General features: G+C 36.9%; 1 protein-coding gene across 2 annotated transcripts in view; it reads right to left on the minus strand.

Annotated features, from left to right (window-relative positions):
- The window catches only part of Rttn (rotatin), a 194,107-nt gene that overhangs the window by 122,212 nt on the left and 50,478 nt on the right, over nt 1–21,417 (minus strand). Inside the window, exons 14-22 of one of the 2 annotated variants that reach the window (XM_008824930.3) lie at nt 20,479–20,605; nt 18,737–18,862; nt 17,638–17,754; nt 15,649–15,788; nt 12,571–12,742; nt 9,826–9,925; nt 7,439–7,527; nt 6,321–6,438; nt 275–371 (exon numbers count right to left, since the gene is read on the minus strand). In XM_008824930.3, the coding sequence (XP_008823152.1) occupies nt 275–371; nt 6,321–6,438; nt 7,439–7,527; nt 9,826–9,925; nt 12,571–12,742; nt 15,649–15,788; nt 17,638–17,754; nt 18,737–18,862; nt 20,479–20,605 (1,086 nt within the window). Of the gene's footprint in view, nt 1–274; nt 372–6,320; nt 6,439–7,438; nt 7,528–9,825; nt 9,926–12,570; nt 12,743–14,716; nt 14,779–15,648; nt 15,789–17,637; nt 17,755–18,736; nt 18,863–20,478; nt 20,606–21,417 lie in introns of those variants that run through there. The other variant, XM_029559532.1, reaches the window with a different exon arrangement.

Raw genomic sequence — 21,417 nt, forward strand, 5'->3', positions numbered from 1 at the left:
CTAAAGAAGAAGCACACAAAGTTGAAGCTATAATAAAGATATATCTAAGACTGTTGAAATAATTTTTAAAGTTTATACTAAGAATAATTCAGGGTTTTTTTTTTAATAAAGGGACTTTTTAAATAATACTTACAAACCAAAAAGCATAGCACATGTGTACAGCAAGGAAAGCCTTTTAAGTTAAGATACTTCAAAGCACTGCTGTAGGACTACATCAGACCCTAGATAAATAACTACCAGTAAAAATTAAAAAACCCAAATTCTTGTATCTCACCATGTATCCATTCTTGATACCTCCTCAAACAACAGAAGACAAAACAATGCCCCAATTTCAGTCACCACAGTACAATCTTCCTGAAATATCAAGGAAACTGAAAAACAAAAGGAGAGCAAGTTCTTAAGATCTTTATACTTCTAGAAAGAATAAAAGAAAAAAAGTTACTTCAAATCTGAAATATCTTAACCTGAAAAAGAAATACAGCATTAACTGAGAAAAACTGACATCACCGATACTCTCTCTGAAGCTTTCAAATGCATGAGCATCACCTTACAAACATTAATTCAGTCTATTTCAGGTAAAGCCTACAAATGGACATCTCTAGCAAGTTCCCAGAGGATATAGATACTATTGGCCCAAGAGTCACACTTGCAGACCCATTCATTAAATCCTAGTTATAGGTGATCACAGTCAAGTGACATGGCTTCAAAATTTCCTCACTGAAAGATCATTTATAATTTTATATCTTCATGACAAACATGGTCCTAGAATTTAATGTTAAATACTGTGTTTATGCTTGCTGTTCTGGTTTTTATATCTGCTTTTTATGAGAAAATGATGGAAAAAAACTTCCTCTGAATTAGTAGGTATAACACTAGCTGTACCACATGCTAGTTAAGAGGCCTGGTCAAATCCTTTAACATCAAAGGCATCAGTGTCTAGTTCTGTAACATTCCCAATGATACAATTTTTCAGTGTTTGAAACCTAGGAAGTACTAGGAAGTACTGAGGAATAAATAGGAATGGTACTTGTACCAGTCACATAGGAAAAACAACACCAAACCTTCAAATCTAGAGAACCACAACAAGAAATCCATATTTTAAAAGAGTATCTTTTGTAATTCTAAGAAAATAAAAATATGTAATTTGCATGACTGAAAATACAATCTAAGGCCAGGCATGGTAGCACATGACATTAATCCCAGCAATAGGGAGGCAGAAGCAGGCAGAGCTCTGTGCCATTGAGGCCAGCTGGGGCTACAAGGAGACTCTGTCTCAAAAAATAAACAAACAAAAAAATCTAAAAAGTAAAGAAATACAATCATGTAAAAATTAACTTATGATAAAATGGACATTTCTTCTTAGTAGACACAGAATGATTTGGAATATTTCCAAATACATAAGAAATTTCTGGAATACAACTGCCAATGATATGGGGTTAAAATTGATTTTGATCCTTATCTTTACTTTCCATAAGATCTTAGGTTTTCAGGTTAAAAAAATAGCACAAACTCGGTTTTTGTGAAAGTTTAGTTAGCTTACAAGCTAGTGGGGTTTCATAACACTTCTTCATACTCCCTTAGTTTTAGTCAACCTGTTCCCATCCCGTCTACCTTTGCTTAACCCTTCAGCTCCCAGTATCTATCCCCCACCCTCTGTTCTTTTGCATCACATGTGCTCCCTCCTATCCTCTTAGCATATTTTTTTACTTGGGTTGCAAGATCATAGATTTCTATTGATGTCTTCATGCACACTTCATTTTGACAAACCATTCCCCTACGCCTCCATTTTGCCATACTCATCACTCCACAACCTGTTTAAACTATTATTTTTACCTAAAGAAAACTTTGAAATAAGGAACACCAAAGTGGCAGCAAAGCTATGAGAAAAATCAGCCGTTTTAGCACTGGGGAGAATGATTTGGACAGGAATTTAACCATATTTCATAAAGTATCTGTGATTCAGAAATTCCAACTTCAATGCATGCACAAGATGGCCATATAGATGATGATGTAATAGTGAAAATCTGAAACAAGCATCCAGGAATATGGCCCACTATGAAACAAAAGTGCACTGTTATTCTTTGGGGGATATTAAGAAAACAGAGAAGATGAAATCTTATACTATTTTATTTTGTATAGTTCAATACTATATTAAATTTTGTAAGGTGGATGTCTAAGTTTGTCATCATTTAAAACAAAAACAAATACAGATAAATAAGTCTGAGTTCTTCTCCTGCCTCCACCACATGTCTAGTTATGTCTCTGGCCAAGTCCCTAAATGTCTCTTAGATCCCAACTTCCTCACTCTATAATTGTCTGATGAATACTATTTAAGACAGTTTCTAACCCTGAAATACAGTACAAGATTCTGTGAGAGTATGAAGTTTGTAATTCAAAACTGTATCTGAGAGGCTGTTTAATTATTAAAGCCTGTGAACCTATTTTCCATGCTAGGACAGAATAATCTCTAAAATACATATTTCCACTTAGCAGCTTCAATGGGCTCCTCCCTGCTATTTAATAAGGCTTACCACACACTGCCCACCATTTCCCCTTCACCTATACTTTTCCAAATCCCGCTGTCCCCTACCAGCTAACATATCAAGCATACCCTTCCTCCTTAGGCTCCCTCTATCAAGAAGTCAATCATTACTATCTGAACTCTCATGCAATTCTCAAATTCCAGGTGAGAGACTGAATTTCCTAGAATCATTACCTAATGTTTTTCCTAAACATAATATGTGCAGCACTTGCTCTGGTACCAGGGATCTCAGTCCAGGTATTAGAATGCTGCATTTTACAATTATTATTAGAATCTCTGACTCTCTTATAAGCTCTGGCAGTCCATTAGCCATGCTTATAACTGTAACCAGGGGCTGATCACTGCCCCCAGCATATACTATGTGTTCAATAAATGTTTGAAAGACTGAATTTTCCTGGTAGAGCAGTTGGTTAAAAAATTAATTTTGCACTACACACTTATAAGATAGAATAATTCTTAAATATCAAAAGGATACAGTTCATGTTGCCATGGAAAGTGCTTTTTCTATACAGGGGTATAGTCACTGCTACAATACTAGGCTGCCTAGCACAAACAAGATCTTGAGTTTGATGCCCAACATCACTAAAATAAAAAACAAAAAACTGCTTTAGAATCTGGTATTACTCTTAAGATCAATTCTTAAGTTATAAATGGATAGGTTTATAAGAAGAAAAGCATTAGCATGAATGAAAAAACTTGAGACTGGGCATAATGGAGCATATCTATAATTCTAGCACTCAGGAGGCAGAAGCAAGAGGATCACCACAATTTCAAGAACAACCTGGCATATATAGCAAGTTCTAGTCAGAAAAGCCTACCTGTCTCAAAAAATAAAACAGTGAATAAATGAATAAATAAAGTAAATATTTTTAAAGAAAGCAATAAAACTAGAAATCCAAAATTGCTGTTCTTTCAATCAATATAAAAGAACTTATAAAAGTTTTACACTCCACTTAAAATTTTATGACCTTAAACATGAGTCTCTTTACCTCATTTGGACTTTTACAGATGCTTCTTATATAAACTGTGCTCTAATCATTTTATAAGCAGAAATTATTAGGAAAAAATGCTAAAATAAAATGGCTTTACTCTAATAATATATTTTAATGTAAACTTCATTTATCTCTGAAATGCCAAGTACCATACAAGATTAAAAATACTAAGATATTGATCAAGATGCCTCTTTAGGACAAGTAAAAGCAATGATGTACACTTGTAGGAAACAAAGTGTTATGTAAAGCTGTGATGGAGGTGGCCATGGTAGCATATACCTTTCTTTAGTCCCAGCAATTAGGAGGTGAAGATAGGCAGATCTCTGTGAGATCAAGCCAGCCTGGTCTACATAAGGAGTTCCAGGCCAACTGGGGCTACAAGGAAACCCTTTCTCAAAAAAAAAAAAAAAAAAAAAAAAAAAAAAAAAAAAAAAAATCAAGAACATTGCCTCCCAGAACTTGAAGGTAAGATCCTATTGCTGAAGGCAGTACATACTTTGGACACAGGATTTAGAGCACTGGAGCTGGAACTGACCTAGAAGCCACCTCCCCTGAAGGCTAGCTCTCATAGCTTTGGAGAGCACTATGAAGGAACCAAGGAAGAACATCAATCGATGGTCCAACACCAGATTCAAGGCCTAAAAACCACATCAATGACTGGCACAGCAAACAATATTGGTGCAGTAGTGGCACTTTTATCTTGGGGGTAATCAACAGCTACCTAATTGGAGTTAAAGTCCACTCAATGGGAGTATCGTGTGATACTGTAAACCTAGCCAAATACACATAGCTGGAGAGCTCACAGACTCTCAGCGTTTTTAAGAGAGCACCCCAAGGCTGTCACATCACTAGATAAATGCAATTTCTTACTATTTGCAAAATACGGAACTTTAAATTTATAGACAAATATCCTAGTCACCACCCATCGAAGAAGCTTCTTTTTCAACAGTCAGAGATCATTACAGAATTCCACAGCAGATCACACACAGAGAACATCTGTAAATTGCCCAAGTCTATCTAAGTGGCACATCTATGATGGAACCTCTACACCTAAGATTCACAGAATATAGAATAAGGGATAAAGAGAACACTAATGCACTTTTCAATTCTCATCAATGAAGCTCCCTCATGCAACAGAGGGTCAGGAAAACAAAAGGTTACAAATGGCCAAAATATAGAGAATAAGGGTGTGGGTCCTTGGACAGGACTCCTATATTAAAACCTATATACCCAGGACTCAGGAACCACTGTGGAGGCGGGGGGAGCCAGTGAGGAGACGCATGACCATATGCAAATAGAGTACTACAGGCTCCTAGGACCTTGCTCATATGAACAGCAATGGTGTCAGCATGCACAAGACTCACGCAAACTCAAACAGACAAAAACCCAGGATAGAACTTTGGAAATGGACTGCAGACCCCAATCTTAGCTGAAGAAATATTGGCAGCTGATTACTGTTAAATATGGAAGAGCTGATATTCTTAAAGGGAGGGGTTTCAGATAGGTTGACTGGACCTCAGTGCATGTCCCTCACTGAGGGACATCTGGGGATACTAACTTGACATGATAGGTCTTAACACAAAAAACAGAATGTATGAACTCCTGTGTGTGTGTGGCGGGGGGCAGGTTATGAACTGGTGCCAGCAGAGAAGGGGGTATAAAGATGGTTAAGATGTTTTGTGTGAAATGCACAAAAATTCAACAAAAAATTAAATAAAAAAAAAAGAACAAAAACAAAAACAAACAAGCAAAGACCTGTGATGTTACCCTGATTGTCAACTTGATTGTCTGGAATAAAGGAAGAGCCATGCCTAGAGGCTACACTTTCTGGTGGCAGCCCAGTGTAAAGGGATCTGAGGGGAAAGCCTTGCTTCTTGGCCTGCCTGCCTTCACCTGATGGTGGAGTTTCAAGCCTGCTGCTGCTGCTTCTGCTGCCACCATGCTCCCATGACATCAGAACACTGCTTCTTCAACCTACCAACGTGAGCAAAAGACCAGAGGCTGTCCAGGAATCATTCAGGCCTCAGCACCAGATTAGAACTGAACCACTGCAGGCAGGCACTACCTGCTCCCTATCATGTAAGCCAATCTAACAAATTGTTTTTCATAATATATAGTCATTCCATCAGTTCTGTTCCTCTAGAGAACCCTGACAAATATTAAAATGCTACCAAGTTCTGTATTAAAAACAATAGCAAAGAAGACAAAACCCATGACATTTTTCTATCCAAATGACATTACACACAAATCAAACTAATCTGAATTTAAAAAAAAAAAAAATACAACCTTTTTAAAATAAAATAAAGCTAATACTCACAATGAGCTACTCAGTGTGGTTTAGTTCCTATTCCTCATAAGTTGGGTCTATAATCTCAATGCCAGTCTAAGGACATAATTAGATACAACAGCAAAGTTTCCAGGTCAGATTGTACAAAAATAATGAGAAGATGGAACAGATATTGAAGAAAAAGAAGAAGGAGAGTTGCTGCGGCCTCACCTTCATACAAAATGATTCACCACCTGAGCACTAAGTTACGTGTACTGTCTACGAACAGGTGGAAAGACCAATTGGAGCTTCAGCTTCTCTCAGTTGAGGTCCATTAGGAAACAGCAGTATAAGGAATATTTCCACAAAAGCATTAAGTGCTTACCACTGTCAATTTATTAGTAGAATAGTCAGTCACTAAGAAACTTTGTGGTTAGTAAAATGGAAAGTAAATGTTACCTACAGTTAAAGAATGAATGAAGTTTACAACTGATGACACTGTAGCATTTATTTTACTCACCTCTGAATAACAGGGTCAAGAGAGAAGATTGTTGTGACAGGGAAACACGAATAGCTGGATCAGCACATAAAACCTTCCTCAGGAGAGTGAGACAGGGCTGAATCAAGCATTCTATAACCTGACAGGAGGAAATACACAATCATTTTTATTTTCACTAATTCTTCAAGGAGATAAAATATACCATATTAATTGATTCTTTGTTTTATGGCTTTGTCATTAAAATTAGATGAAACTAAAATGAGACGATGTTAAGAATTACTTTTTTAAAAATATGTTAAGAATTACTTAGAAGCAAAATTATACTTCTCTTTATGAAGCTCACAAAAATTTTAAGCTTAGTTTTCCTTTGCAGAGACCTCTTTCAGAAATTAAAAAAATAAACAGTGGGTATTACTAAAGATTTAAAAATCCAAATACTTGGGGATGGCTCAGCAGTTACACCACTCACTGTGCTTGCAGAGGACCTGGGTTCTGTTCCCAACACCCACATGTCTGCTCAAGACAGTCGGTAACTCCAGTTCTAGTGGGTCTGATTCCCACTTCCTGCCTCCTCAGGCTCCAAGCAGGCACACAGGGCACATACATACATATATGCAATCAAAATACTTACACACAAAAAAAACAATAATAAATCTTTTTTAAAATATCTAAGTACTCATTCAAATTCAGCTAATTTAACTCAGAACTAATTAATAAAATCAACCTACAGAACTGGGGAAATGGTTTAATAAGAAGAGTACTTGCTGTGCAAGCATGAGGACCTGAGTATAAACCCAGCACATAAATAAGAAACACATGTGGTAGCATATGTCTGTAAGTCAGCACTTGGGGGTGAAGACCAGAGGATCCTGGGGGCTTGATGGCCAGCCATCCTAACCAAAACATTGAGCTGAAGTGGGGGGTGAAAGACCCTGCTTCAAAATATAGTGTACAGGATAACAGAAGAAGACATCCAACATCAGTTTCTACCCACCATATACTCATGTATAGACAAGTACACCTGCATGCACACATGCATACAACACACATACACCACACACACACTCTCTCTCTCTCTCTCTCTCTAAAACATACTAAAAAAATCAACATACCAAAAAAAGTGTAAACATTAGCCTTACCTTGCCATCTTGAGCCACACATTTATTTAAATACCCAATTATCTTGTCAATTAGGCATAACTTTTTCACCACAGCATGCATTTTAATATCTATAGACCAAAAATTATTAAAAGTTTAACAACAGTTTTGTAACTTTAAAAACATATTTTGAAATACATCAGTCATCCAAACAACTTTCAAGCTACTAAAAAGTTATACTTAGGATTGAAATTAGAAGACAAATCTTTAATCTTTTACTTTAGATAAATCTAAACCATGTGAAAACATTTTAGTTACAAGGATATCTTGTATCTATAATGCAAAAATAAAAGTATAAAAAAAGAATAAACATGTAAACTATTTTAGACTCTGAATAGTACTAGAACTTTAAGTGCATAGATGAATTACTTAATTCTACATGGCAAATATTTTCTCCACCTTGTTTCATTTTCACTTCTCCTTTTTCCCCAAACTGGTCACCTTGAAATATTTAGAATTGTCCATAAATTAACATGTAAATAAATTTCTTGAACAAATATTTTATATTTATGCATTATTTCCATCATTATTAATATTATATCTCTATTATTCCTATTAAATTATTAATAGGAAATTTAAGATGACTTTAAGATACTATGTATAGTTCTGAAAAATATAAATTCTTTTTATAATTATATATTTATATGTTGTAATTGTTAAGTAAAAGTTTTAAGTATTTTATACTTAAAATGTTTATATATAAACACACACACACACACACACACACACACACACGCACTCTCACAGAAGTTACTACAGCCAGAAATGCTAGTTGTTTATAGGTTCAATGCAAGCCTTTGGCAAATAATATGAGGACAAATTTTCTTCTTTGACAAACACATACATATGCATACTGATATTAAACTATTAGGTATCACTGTACCTATTTTTAATGGCTACTTTTAAAATAGTAAGTTTGTAGTAGGCCCAGTATGGGGTACATTAGAACTATACTTTGAAATGTTAGCAATATTAAAGTAATACTCTCTAAAAATATTGTTCCTCGATTTAAAAAAATATTTATTTGCTTAGTGTGTATGTGTGGGGGGGGGTGGGTGGGAGTGTGCGCGCACGTCAGAAAACTGTCTGTGGGAGTCAATTCTCTCCTTTCATCATGTGGGTCCTAGGGATTAAACTCAGCCTTGACAGCAACTGCCTCTACCTGCTGTGCCATCTTGCCAGACCCTTCGATTTCTTTTAACCAAGGCTCTCTATTTACTTAATATTTATTTATTCATTTATTTATTTAGAGGCAGAGTCATATGCATTCTTGGCTGGCCCTGAACTCATCATCAAGAAGGACCTTGAACTCCTGATCCTCCTGCCACTACCACCTAAGAACTGGGATGGCACTTGTGCACTATCACATCTAGTGATCTAAGTGGTAGGATTATAGGCATGTGCCACCATGCCTAGCTTCCACATTTTTAGAGCTCATTTTATGTACTCTGTATTATTGTTATTAAAACAACAAATCACACATTGTAAATGGTGCTACATGAAACATAGGACAGTGTCTCTCCAACATAGGAATTTATTTTTCTTCAGTAATGTACCTAGTGAGGGGTTCACTGGATCATTATGGTAGTTCTGTTTGTAATTTCCTGAGGAACTTATATACTATTTTCTAAAACAGTTGAACTAATCACATTCCCACCAAGAGTACCTAAGGCATGCTCCCCTTTTGCCCCATCCTTGCCAGCATATTTTTTCTCCTCTTGACAGTAGTCATTCTAACTGGAATGTGGTTTTTATTCCCATTCCCATGATGGGTAGTGATGTGAGGCATGTTTTCATACACCTGTGGCCATCTAGATATCTTATTTTGTAAAATGTCTACTCAGGTCTTCAGACAATGTTTTAACTGGATTATGCCTCAATCAAAAAAATTAAAATTAAATAATATATGAATACGGGGGCTGGAGAGATGGCTCAGCGGTTAAGAACACTGGTTGTTCTTGCAGAAGACCCAGATTCGAATCCCAGCACCCACATGGCAGCTAACAACTCTCTGTAACTCCAGTCCCAGGGGATCCAACAGCCTCTTCTGACCTCTGTGGGCACTGCATGACACAGGTGCACTTACCTATCTATATGCAGGCAATACACACACACACATAAAATAAAAAATTAAATTTTTAAAAAGTTTAAACATATGACTATGTCGATTACGCTTTTTCACATTACCTTCTCATTATAGTATCCAATGTCACAATAACCATGAAATGCTAACAGTAAGTCTAAAACAGAAGTAAGAGGCTAGACCTGGCAAGGAATACTCATCTGTCAATCCAATCCTCCTTACTACACAGAAATCTCAAATCCTAGGTCAGCAACATATGATCACTTATAAAACAAAAAGTCATTACCTTGCATGATCACAGCGAGCTGCTCTGCAGCCGACTTTCTCAAATCAAGATCGACATCATCTGAAGTAAAGATTTCATATACCTTTTCAACAGTCTCCAACTGCAAACCAACAGTAATATATTTTTTCACCTGCTTCCAATTCCTCCCCAAAAATTTTAACATATGCCATAAAAACAAAAGCCTAAAGTCAACTTATTTAAATAAATAATATACTTATACATAAATTTGCATCAATGATGTGTTATATCATCGGAGAACTTAGGATCTGACAGAAGAGCCATGATGTCAAATAAGCCTCCCTTCCTAATGGACATTTTTGCTAGGAGGCATAAATCATCCATTAATCTGTTAGCCACCTTGAGAACATCATAGGAAGCATGCAGGTTTCCCAATATCTCTCTGAGTTGTACAGGCTAACTGAGAAGAGCAACTCAAACCTAGTAACTCTCTCTGCCCCTGGAGTAAACAATGAAGTGACAATCAGACACTGGTATTTGCTTACTTTGTAGCAGGCCAGAGTCTGAGATAGCAAAATCAGCAATATGAAAAAAAAAAAAAAAAAAAAAAAACTAAGGCAAAATGGCTTTTTTCTCATGCCCACTGATATCTTCAACACTGTGATGGCTAATCTTGAATTTCAACTTAACATACGTAGGAAGAGGTTAACTTCAACGGAAAAATTGCTTCCACCAGATTGGCCTGTGGGCATGTCTGTTGGTAATTTTAATTGTTAACTGAGGGGCCAGCTCACTGTGGGCAGGACCATGCCTAGGAAGGTGGGCTTAGACTGTTTAAGAAAGGCAACTGAACATACGTCTGGGAAAAGTTAGTAAACAGCATTCCTCTTTGGTTTTCACTTCAAGCTTCTGCCTTGAGTTCCCACCTTGGCTTCCCTAAATGATGAACTGTAAACCTGTAAGATGAAATAAACCCTTTTTCTCCCAAAGTTGGTTTTGGTCAATGTTTTATCACAGCAACAAAAAGCGAACTAAAACATTCCTCTCCTATCTTCCTCCAAACTATACCTAAAGGCAAAACAGTAACTATCAGAAGCATAGTATTTACTGATACTCCAACTAGACTTTATAAATCCTCTGGCCAGGGCATCATACAACTGTTAAACGTCAAGCTCAGAACAATACTGAGAATGCATTCACTCATTAAAAACAAAACAAACACACCAAAAATTACCAAAAAAAAAAAAAAAAACAACAACACTATTAGAATCTGGATATATTAACTCAAACCTATAACCTCAACACGTGGGAGACTGGGTCACAGGACTGTAAGTTCAAGACCGGCCTGAGCTACATAGCAAAATCCCATCAAAACAAACAAACAAACAACAACAAAAAGCCCCACTGTACTAACTAGCATATGTCACCCTACATCACTGCCACCATTGTTGGTGACCTAATCTAAATGTGAATAAAAACAGATTGAAGTGAAATGGAAAGCTACAAAGTACAGGAATGAATCAGATGGCTTTCTCTAACAGAATTCTGTATCAGTTCAGGATGATGTAGAGACAGCCGGTTAAATGGGTGCTATGCTTCCGGGGACATTTAAGGAGCCAAAGGTTCAGTAAAGAGATCAAACAAACAAACAAATTAAAAAATAATAAATAAGAAAATCTCAGAATCACTATAAAATCTTAGCGAAACTTCCTTGGCATCCTGTTATCATCCTATTATCTTCCTTACAATGAGGAGGCTGAAAATTTTTCATAAGACCTTTGTCTTTTTTTCCTATTATAGGCAATTCTCAATATTTTTATGTCAATGGGTATTTGTTTGTAAAAGTCATCACAAGGGCCAATGAGATAGCTCTGTGGGTAAGGGAGTTTGCTGCTAAAGTTCCACCCCACAAAACTCTTGTGGTGGAAGAACTGACCCCAAAAGAGGTTGACCTCAGAGTACATGTGCACACACACACACACAAAAATAAATAAATAAATAAATAAATAAATAAATAAATAAATGTAATAAAATGTATTTTAATAAATTAATTTTAAAAATAAGTAAACAGGAGCTGGAGAGACAACTTAGCAGTTAAAGAGCATATACCGCTTTTTCAGAGGGCCCAAGTTTGGTTCCCAGCACCTGTGTGAGGAGGTTCACAACAGCCTGCAACTTCAGCTCAGGGGAGCTGATGCCCTCTTTTGGCAAACACATACAGACATGCATATACACAGAATAAGAAAGAAGAAAGAAAGAAAGAAAGAAAGAAAGAAAGAAAGAAAGAGAGAGAGAGAGAGAGAGAGAGAGAGAGAGAGAGAGAGAGAGAGAGAGAGAGAGAGAGAGAGAGAGAGAGAGAGAGAGAGAGAGAGAGAGAGAGAGAGAGAGAGAGAGAGAGAGAGAGAGAGAGAGAGAGAGAGAGAGAGAAAGGAAGGAAGGAAGGAAGGAAGGAAGAAAGAAAGAAAGAAAAATACTCATCACAAAATTTCTTCTCACTCTATTCACCTATGGTGTATTTCAGACACTGCTCACATAATTTACATTTCTAGTGCATATAATACTTGTTTAAGGGAACATAATTCCTAGAAGATAACAGGCATACAAGCACTATCTGACCAGTAAACAGACATATCCAGCAGCCACACGAATCTAGAACATAAGTGGATACTGGACCTGAATCATACTTCTCCCTTCCTGGTCACACAAAATGCAAAGACCATCACATAATATAAATGATCTACAAATATATTAAATTACCACAGTAATAAACTCAGACGTTATACTCACCTTAATAACTAGCTCTCTTCTGTCATCCAATTTGAGTTCAATAGGTTTTCTCACAATAAATAGATTAGTAACTCTGGAAAGAACTCTGGCATCTATGGGTGGGCGCTTTCTATCGGCCCCTTCTTCATTGGTGAGATGAAATGCTAAAAGCTTTAATGCTAGTGAACGAACCCTAAAAACACAAGGTATTTCAGTCAGTATTTTCTATTATGAAAATGTCTATAAACACGTTAATAATTACAGAGAATTATCATATTAATGTAAAACTATATATATTAATCTTACTGATATTTTCCTTTTCTATAAAAATCCTTCATATATATCTAGTCACTTAATTTTCTTTTGTTAGAGCTATGGATCTAACCCAGGTCTTGTGTTTTTTGGTAAACACTCTACCAGTGAGCTAAATCCCCAACCCTTATTCATTCAATTTTATGTTTATAAAATATCAGAAATTCAGAGTAATCTATAATTACAATTGAGTAGACCATGGAGACTAAACAGCACAGTCAACTTCAGTAAGTCAATCTGCAAGTCAAATAACTTTCACTCTTACTTCAAAGCTAGTGATTTATCATAGCCATAAAAACTATCAGATACACAAGCCAGGATCCAAATAATAAGTCAAGCCTCTAGAACAGTAAGTGCACCAATAACTACAATATTATGGCACTAGCACATATGGAAATCTTTTATTAGGGGTCGACCTTCCTACATGTGGGTTTGTCATCCTGATGTCCTTCCAATCATAATATTTATAGCATTTTATAATGATAATAAAATCAATCTTCCTAATTAGAGACCAAATTTTAGAAGGGCAAGGCCCATGTCTACACTGAGTGCTGCTACATTCCCATAGCTGATTGCAGCTCACAGGCACATGGTAGATATTTGTGTAGCAAATTCCTCTGAAATAACACATTTCATGGTGGAGGGAAGCTCCCTCAGAGAAGGTCTGTTAAGGCACAGGATATGAAAAGGGAAGTAAAACAGGAGGATGTTCTAAAGGGAGGTAAAATATTCCATACTGTAGGAAAGCTCATTGAGTTCGGGAGGTAAGCAACTCAATAGCTTCAGGTTCACTAGGCTTCTTGTTCCGTGTGTGTGTGTGTGTGTGTGTGTGTGTGTGTGTGTGTGTGTGTGTCTCAGATGAGGTGAACTGCCTAAAAGAGGTTCAGACCAGCAGAGCAGCCTGGGAGAGTCATGAGATAAGCCTAGTTGTCTGGAAGAGGCTTAGGTCACCTGAGCTGCCTAGTAAAGACACTCTCCAACCTGCTAACAGCCTGCAGGTTGTGTGATGAACTCCACGGTTCTAACTTGGAGCTGTCACACACCCTGAGGTGGGCTTTGGTGATGTGCTGACTTTCAGTCATTTCTGCTTCTATAAGTAACCCCTCACCTACATTCCTCTAAGTAGTCTCAATAAAACTCATTCATTCACCAAGTTCAACTTTGATGGTATCCTTAATTTGGTCAGTTGTAGATAATTCTCTCAACTATGTTTATATACTCCATGAGGACATAGAAAAATTAGTCAACAGACAGGGCTCTTAACTACAATGAGTTTACAGATGGGATACGATAGAATTAATCAAATAAAGGAAAAGAATGTGTAAGTCCAATTACTTTATTTTTTACTCTTATGCAAAAAAAGTTCTAGCCTTGCTCTTGGGTTCTATTAAGAGGATCTTTGCTTACTGGAAACTTTAGCCCCTATGATGTTCATTAATCTTTACTGTCAATTTCCCTAGACTCAGACTCACTATGGAAACATACCTCTGGGTATATCTATGAGGATGTTTTCAGAAATGTTTTTACTGAGGAGGGAAACCCCACCATAAATGTAAATTGTACCATCCCACAGGGTGTGGTTCTGGACTAAATAAAAAGGAGAAAACAGGCTGAGCACCACCAGTCCTCTCTCTCTGCCCTCTGACTGCAGGCACAATGAGGTCAGCTGCCTCAAGTGCCTGCTGCCATGCCTACAACACCATGATGGACTGATTATAAGCTGAAGCTGTGAGCAAAATTAAACCTTTTCTTGTTACTTTTGCCAGGTATTTTGTCACAGCAACAAAAAAAAATGTAATTAATAATACAACCCACCTAAGTGAACAACAAGTAAACTTTTATTGTGTTAACTCACCAAATGGAGGATTTGCTAAAAGTAAACAGTGCTATGCTAGCACAATGATAACTACTAGTGTAGCCCAGGGCCCATGAGAACACTCAGAGAAGCCACTCCTTGAGGAGCACGTTGACTTCATTTGCCCTGCTTCCTCCTGCATCACATGTAACGTCACACTGCACAGATATTTGCAGGGTATCTTCCTTTAATTTTTCTTCCTTTCACTCTCTTAGTGTTTTAATTTATTTCCATATATACTTTCTCAATCATCTGGGGAAAACAAAATTATCTACTGTCAAAAGAATATCTGGGGCTGGAGAGATGGCTCAGGATTAATAGTACATATTGCTCTTCAGGAAAACCCAAGTTTGATTCCCAGTACCCACATACTATAGCTTATAATAGAGCCTTTACCTCCAGCTCCAGGAGGACCTGACACCTCTGGCTTTCTTGGGCACCTGCACTTACATACACATACCCAAACACAGATACACACATGCATAAACATATTAAAAATAAAATAAATCTTTAAAAAAATAACTTCTGCTCCTCCTAGCCTTTTCAATGGACTCGTCTTCATCACTATCCACTGTTAACTGGAGAGAGGGACACAGAAGATCATGCTACAATGCCCAAGAGGGAAAGAAAACAATACATTCCCCCTTCTGTTCATTCAGTTAAAATGATACCCACACAATAATGATCAAAGAAAGGGCTTCTTTTAGCTTCCCAAGAAACAGAACAAACTAAATGAGATTCAATTACCTCAGGAAAGCATCCAAAGAAAGACCTTTCACCTGCTTAGTTTCACACATTTGATTGGTTCTGCTCTGTAATAAGTCACTTTCCTTCAGTTCCTCAGTTCTCTACTTTCAGACTGATATAATTAGTATACTTTCCCAGAAGGATTCCACTAATCTTTTACATTCAAAAGATTACATTGTACTCACGATGGTTTTTTCACTAGCAAAAGTCGCAGTATAGACTTCAGCCTGGTCGTGCAGGGAAGAATGCCTTCTCCTGCCTCAGAACTCTCTTGGCTTAGGAGAAGAATGCAGTTACCTAAGGGGTCTTCTGGATCAGCATAGCCCTAAGAATGTTTTTAAAAAGAGAAATTACTAAATTTTATTCATATTGTTTCAAATTGAAAATAATATTCATCAATTTCTTTTGATTCAGTTGAGTAAGTCTCTTCTGAAAATAATCTATATGAAATAGGACCTGAAATAAAACTAAATTAACAATAAATGAACAAAAAAGAACAAGTATATTTCTTTAGAAAAGACAAAAAAGTATGTCAACTTCTTCTACTTTTTAAAAAATTTATTTATTTTTATTTTATCTGTATGAGTGATTTACCTGTATGCATATAAGTGCATCCCAGGCATACAATGCTCACAAAGGCCAGAAGAAGGTATTGGATTCCCTGGAACTGGAGTTATAGATGGTTGTTAGCCACAATGTGGGAGCTGGGAACTGAACCTGGGTCTTCTGGAAGTGCAGCCAGTGCTCTTAACTATTGAGCCATCTTTCCAGGTCATATGCCAACCTTCTTGACATAGCTTTTTCTTCTATGTTCCAAGATCCTAGCAGTGGCACCTCCTACTTGAAGCACTTCACAGACCTTTAGCGCTCTCCAAACAGAACACAGATGGAGTGCTAAAGGAACTATGTATGGGAAATGGAAGCACTGAGCCACAAGGATTAAAACCTATGTGTTTCTTGGCATCAGATAACCACTGTCCTTAGGAAGTTATAGACTGTTTTCAATGAATTATAGTCATTTCTTCTATATATTCTTTGACACCATGTAATACAATGCAATGTAGGCAATATAAAAATGTAAAAAAAGCATGTTTCCAGAAGCTCATTCTTAGAAGATGCTCTGACTGGCTTTAACTGTTAACTTGACATACCCCAGCATTGCCAAAGAGAAAAGTCTAGATTGAAGAATTGCCTAGATCAGACATAGGAATTTTTAAGCACAGAAACAATATATTTAATGGCAATTTGATGGTTCAGTTTCTAAAAATAAAGATAATTATGTTCTTAAAAAAATAAAATAAAATAAAAAACCACCTGGGGCTGGAAAGATGGATTAGCAGTTAAGAGCACTTGTTACTCTTCCAGAGGAGCTGAATTCAGCTCCCAGCAACCACACCAGGTGGTTCATAACAGCTGTCACACCAGTTCCAGGTGATCCAACACTCAGTTCTGGCCTCCATGAGCATGCACATATATGGGGCAGACACTCATACAAAGACAAACATATACAAACCATCCTTAACTCCAGTTCCAGGGGAATCCGAAGCCCTCTTCTGACCTCCGTGGCATTGCATGACATGGATGCACTCACATACATGCAGGCAATACACTCATACACATAAAATTAAAATAAAATATTTTTTAAAATTAAATTAAAATATGTAAACAAATAAGCATCATAAAAGGACTGCCTATGATGGCATGTCTAGCTACATCTTTTCATGGTGGGGGGAGGGTCCCAGGGACCTGAACTTGCCTCACTCCTTCAATGCCCAGGACTGCTAAGAAAGCTTTGTGTCAAGGAGCTTGTTAAACCAAGTATCACACTAATTAAGTACATGCACAAATAGAATTTGATGAGGTAAGCTAATTACACAATGTTTAAAAAGCACTTCTAGCTTTGCCTTCTAGTTGTATAAACTTTTATACAATACCCAGCTCTATTTTTCAGTCATGTTTTTAACTTCCCACCCAGATACATAAAGTATACATGGGCGAATGAGCTATCCTTGTTTAGCCTTCTGGGAGAAACAAGACCGACAACCGCTTCCTGCTCTCTTGTCCCCAGCGCCTTCACTGGTCTGCTTCATTTTTCTCACAACATGACAGTTCCACTGTTTGCATTCTTTTAAATCACTTGCACCCAGTCAAAGATAAATGGTTTCATAGAGTACCTGTAACACTGGAATGACAGGACAGAGAGATTCAATAAACTTGTTCCAGGTCAGTGCTGTCATCATCAATCGTCCCTGAAGCAGGTACAACAGAATGGCCTTGGCAGCAGCACTCACCTGCTCAAGCACAGACACATAACCCATCAGATGAGAAGCCCCACCCGGTCCCCCTCACAAACCTGCAGTGTTTATACAACCTGAAAAGGCACAGAATTAACATCTCTTTCTCCAAAGGTTCCTCTTTACATGCACCATCTTATATTCCAGTGTTTTCTTTCTACTGAGCTTTTAAAATTTCATACATTTCCCACTCACATCCATACCCCCTCCTCCATCCATGCTGCCCCTATCCCTCCACCGACCCCTATACATTCTGCCATACATGCTGAGTCCCATTCATTCAGGTCTTTGAACCCAAATGCCCTTCACTGTAAGTGCATCCACTGGAGTCCAGTCAGCACATGCAGTTGTCGTATGTAAGTCATTCTCTCCCTCACCCAGCAGCAATCAGTCTCAAATAGTTCTCAATCCAGTGCTGGCCAGCCAACTATTTCTCACCTCCCCTTTGGGCCCTTGTTTAATTGAGCTGACATGGGTCCCATGTTGGATGCCACAGCAGGCTCATATGAGCAAAGCCTCCAGTGGCCTGGAGGCCTCAACCTCCTTATGTTCATGAACCAGCCTTGGCTCTTAATGTTTCCACCTCCTCTTCTAAAATGGTCCCTGAGCCAGTGGGTGGGTAAGGTTCCATATAGGAGTCCCATCCTACACTCTGCAATCTCTTATATTCCAGTCTTAACCAGTTCTTCCCTTAATGATTTCTGCTTTTCTACCTTTATGAATGTGAAATAATCTGGTTACTAAAACCATTCTACAGTTCTCTATATATTAGATGAAATTCCTAAGAAAATTGTTTGATCTGATTCTTCAAGATCAAGTATGTTTTGCATTTTGATTCTTATGTCTTCTTTAACATTTTTATGTAAACAATTCACAACATCAAAGGCATACTTCCTATAGCTTCTCATCATGCTACAGAATTTCATTTGAGTATTTCCTTGACTTGACTGAGTCTGCACTTCTTTTTAGCATATCATACCTCATTTTTGGGTTCTTGCATACCAAATGCAGAAATTTCATATAGAACTTTTGGATGAAGCAGAAAATGAATTCCACTACAAAGTGAAGACACAGGTTTAGTGACATTATGGACACCTAAACATTCCTGTAAAATAATACAAAATTGTTTCTAAATTAGTGACAATGGTTTTTCTAACATTTCTCTTTCTTCTATTTCCAATTTTAATTTTCACTTCATTAAAAAAATTTTTAGCTAATGAAGTACTGAAAATGTTCTCTGACTCTGTCTAAAACAGACAACTCTCTGCCAATGAACAATTTCATAAATAGGCGAAGCACTGAGACAAGCATAGTCTGGGAAAGCTGACAGAAGACATCAACAATTCTGAAAACTTATCCTCATGTGGTGCATTAGACATACTTAGGCTTTCGAAAAACAATTCAAACTAAAAAAAAAATATTGGAGAAAGCTAAGAGAAAAACATGAAATCTCAATTGTAACAGAAAATATTTTGTTAGAGGCTATTTAATGCGAAGAACAAAAGCTGTGCCATATCAACAAAATTTGAATACAATACAGTGAATACAACCGGTAATAAGTGCCAAATCTACACTTAATTTCTTCCATATTACAAACTACTATTTCCTTACCACTACTAACAATTCAAAGGTTAAAATGTGAACTCAAATACAAATATACATATGTCTTTTTTTTTTTTTAATTTTTTTTTTTTTTTTTTTTTTAATTTTTTTTTTTTTGTCTTTTTGAGACAGGGTCTCCCTGTAGCCCCAGCTGTCCTGGAACTCACTATGTAGACCAGGGTGGCCTTGAACTCACAAAGATCCTCCTGCCTCTGCCTCCCAAGTGCTGGGATTAAAGGTGTGCATCACCACGCCTGGCTCTATGTCACATACAGTGCATTTTAAGCTTTTGAGAGTCAAGGCTTCAACCTTAACATTTAAAAACAGCTGCCACATGCTTCCTTAGGTACTTAAGCACAACTCTCTGAGCTTCAGTTTATTCATCTATAAATGGGACAATAAAGATCCTCTTGAAACCTTCTCCTATGAGATGAAGCTACCAAGGATTATGGCTTTAAAAATCACCTTTAGATCAGCTTGGTGCCACATGCCTGTAATCCCGGAACTCAGGATTAAAAACCTTGGTTCAGTAAAAAGGAGATTCAACCTAAATATTCATCAAAAAAGTAAATTCCAATTTATAACAATAAAGATAAATCAACTAAGTAGATCTTAAATCCTTTAGATAAAAGGAGTAAGTGGTAAAAACATAGGTGCAGTATGAAATTACAATTAAGCATACAAAACAATGGTATGTATTATTTACAAAGAAATGCATATACAGTAAAAACAGATTCTAAAAACATGATCAAAAGACATACACCAACACTAAGAGTAGCTACACTGTGCCAGTGCAGAAGAAAGAGAAGGAAGAGTTCTGTGAAAATGAAGTATTTTCATTGATGTGAAAATGGATCAGAGGTAAAAACAGCAAAACACAAACGCCTGTTATACCCAGACAGCACTTACAGGAGTGGTATATATAATAAGCAATTCAATGGGACTTAGGAAGTCAAAGGAAATTTAATAATACAAATGTCCTGGAGTTGATTAATCATCACCTCTTAGAGCTTACACAAAAGGTCAAGTAATGTAATTTTGGAGGCAAAGTAAGGGGATCCACTATCAGTTCTCAAATTTATTAGTTAATTTAAAAAACAATGAAAACCAAAGCCACACCTTCACAATCTCCAGACTGCAGAGATATGTCTCCACCTTCACCTGTGGCAACGGGTGAGACAGCATATGGAGAAATACCTTCTGACTTTCTCCCTGGAGTAATGGACTGGCCTGTGTAGATTTCCAGCTGTTAATAAAGAAAAACACCCAAGATATCTGAGGCCAGCAAGTTAGTAAACAAAAGATTACAAGGCATATTGGAAGAAATCCCTTCCTACTTCAACTTCTTTGACTGAGATTCTCCTTTAGCTAACTAAATTAGGCAGAACTTACCAAAAAAGAAAGAAAGAAAAGAAGATTCATACTTGGGATAGTGAGATGACTCAGGGAGTAAAGGTGTTTACTGAACACATTCGATAACCTGAGTACAATATCCAGATCCTACAGTGGAAGGAAAGAACCAACTACCAGAAGTTGTCCTCTGAACTCCACATACATGCCATGGCATGTGCACACACACACACACACACACACACACACACACACACACACACACACACACTATATAAATAAAAAATAAATTAAAACTCATAATTGATGCCTGTCATATCATGGAATTAATTTTTCCAATAGCAATGAAGATACTAACTTGTAAAATTTATAAAAGTAATCTTAAATTTGTGCTATTACTTTTGTCTTATTTTTAGCTCTTCAACACTAAGTCTCACTATGTAGCCCACGCTGACTCTGAACTTGCAGTGGCTCTCTTGCCTCCATGTCCTGAGTCCTGGGATTACAGGTGTGATCCGCCACTTCTGGATATTTAAATTAAAAACATTTGAGTAGTAAACATGGATAAATACAAATGTATGATATCTTTAAAGTTTACTCTTAAATAAAGCAGTTAACTATTGTAATGCAGTTATATTAATATAGGTTAATGGTGAGACATATAAAAACAATTTAAACTAAAAATAGGAATGATATAGTCAGTTTCAT

The sequence above is a fragment of the Nannospalax galili genome, unplaced genomic scaffold (assembly GCF_000622305.1).
Source record: "Nannospalax galili isolate Female #2095 unplaced genomic scaffold, S.galili_v1.0 scaffold709, whole genome shotgun sequence".
Lineage (NCBI taxonomy): Eukaryota > Metazoa > Chordata > Mammalia > Rodentia > Spalacidae > Nannospalax > Nannospalax galili.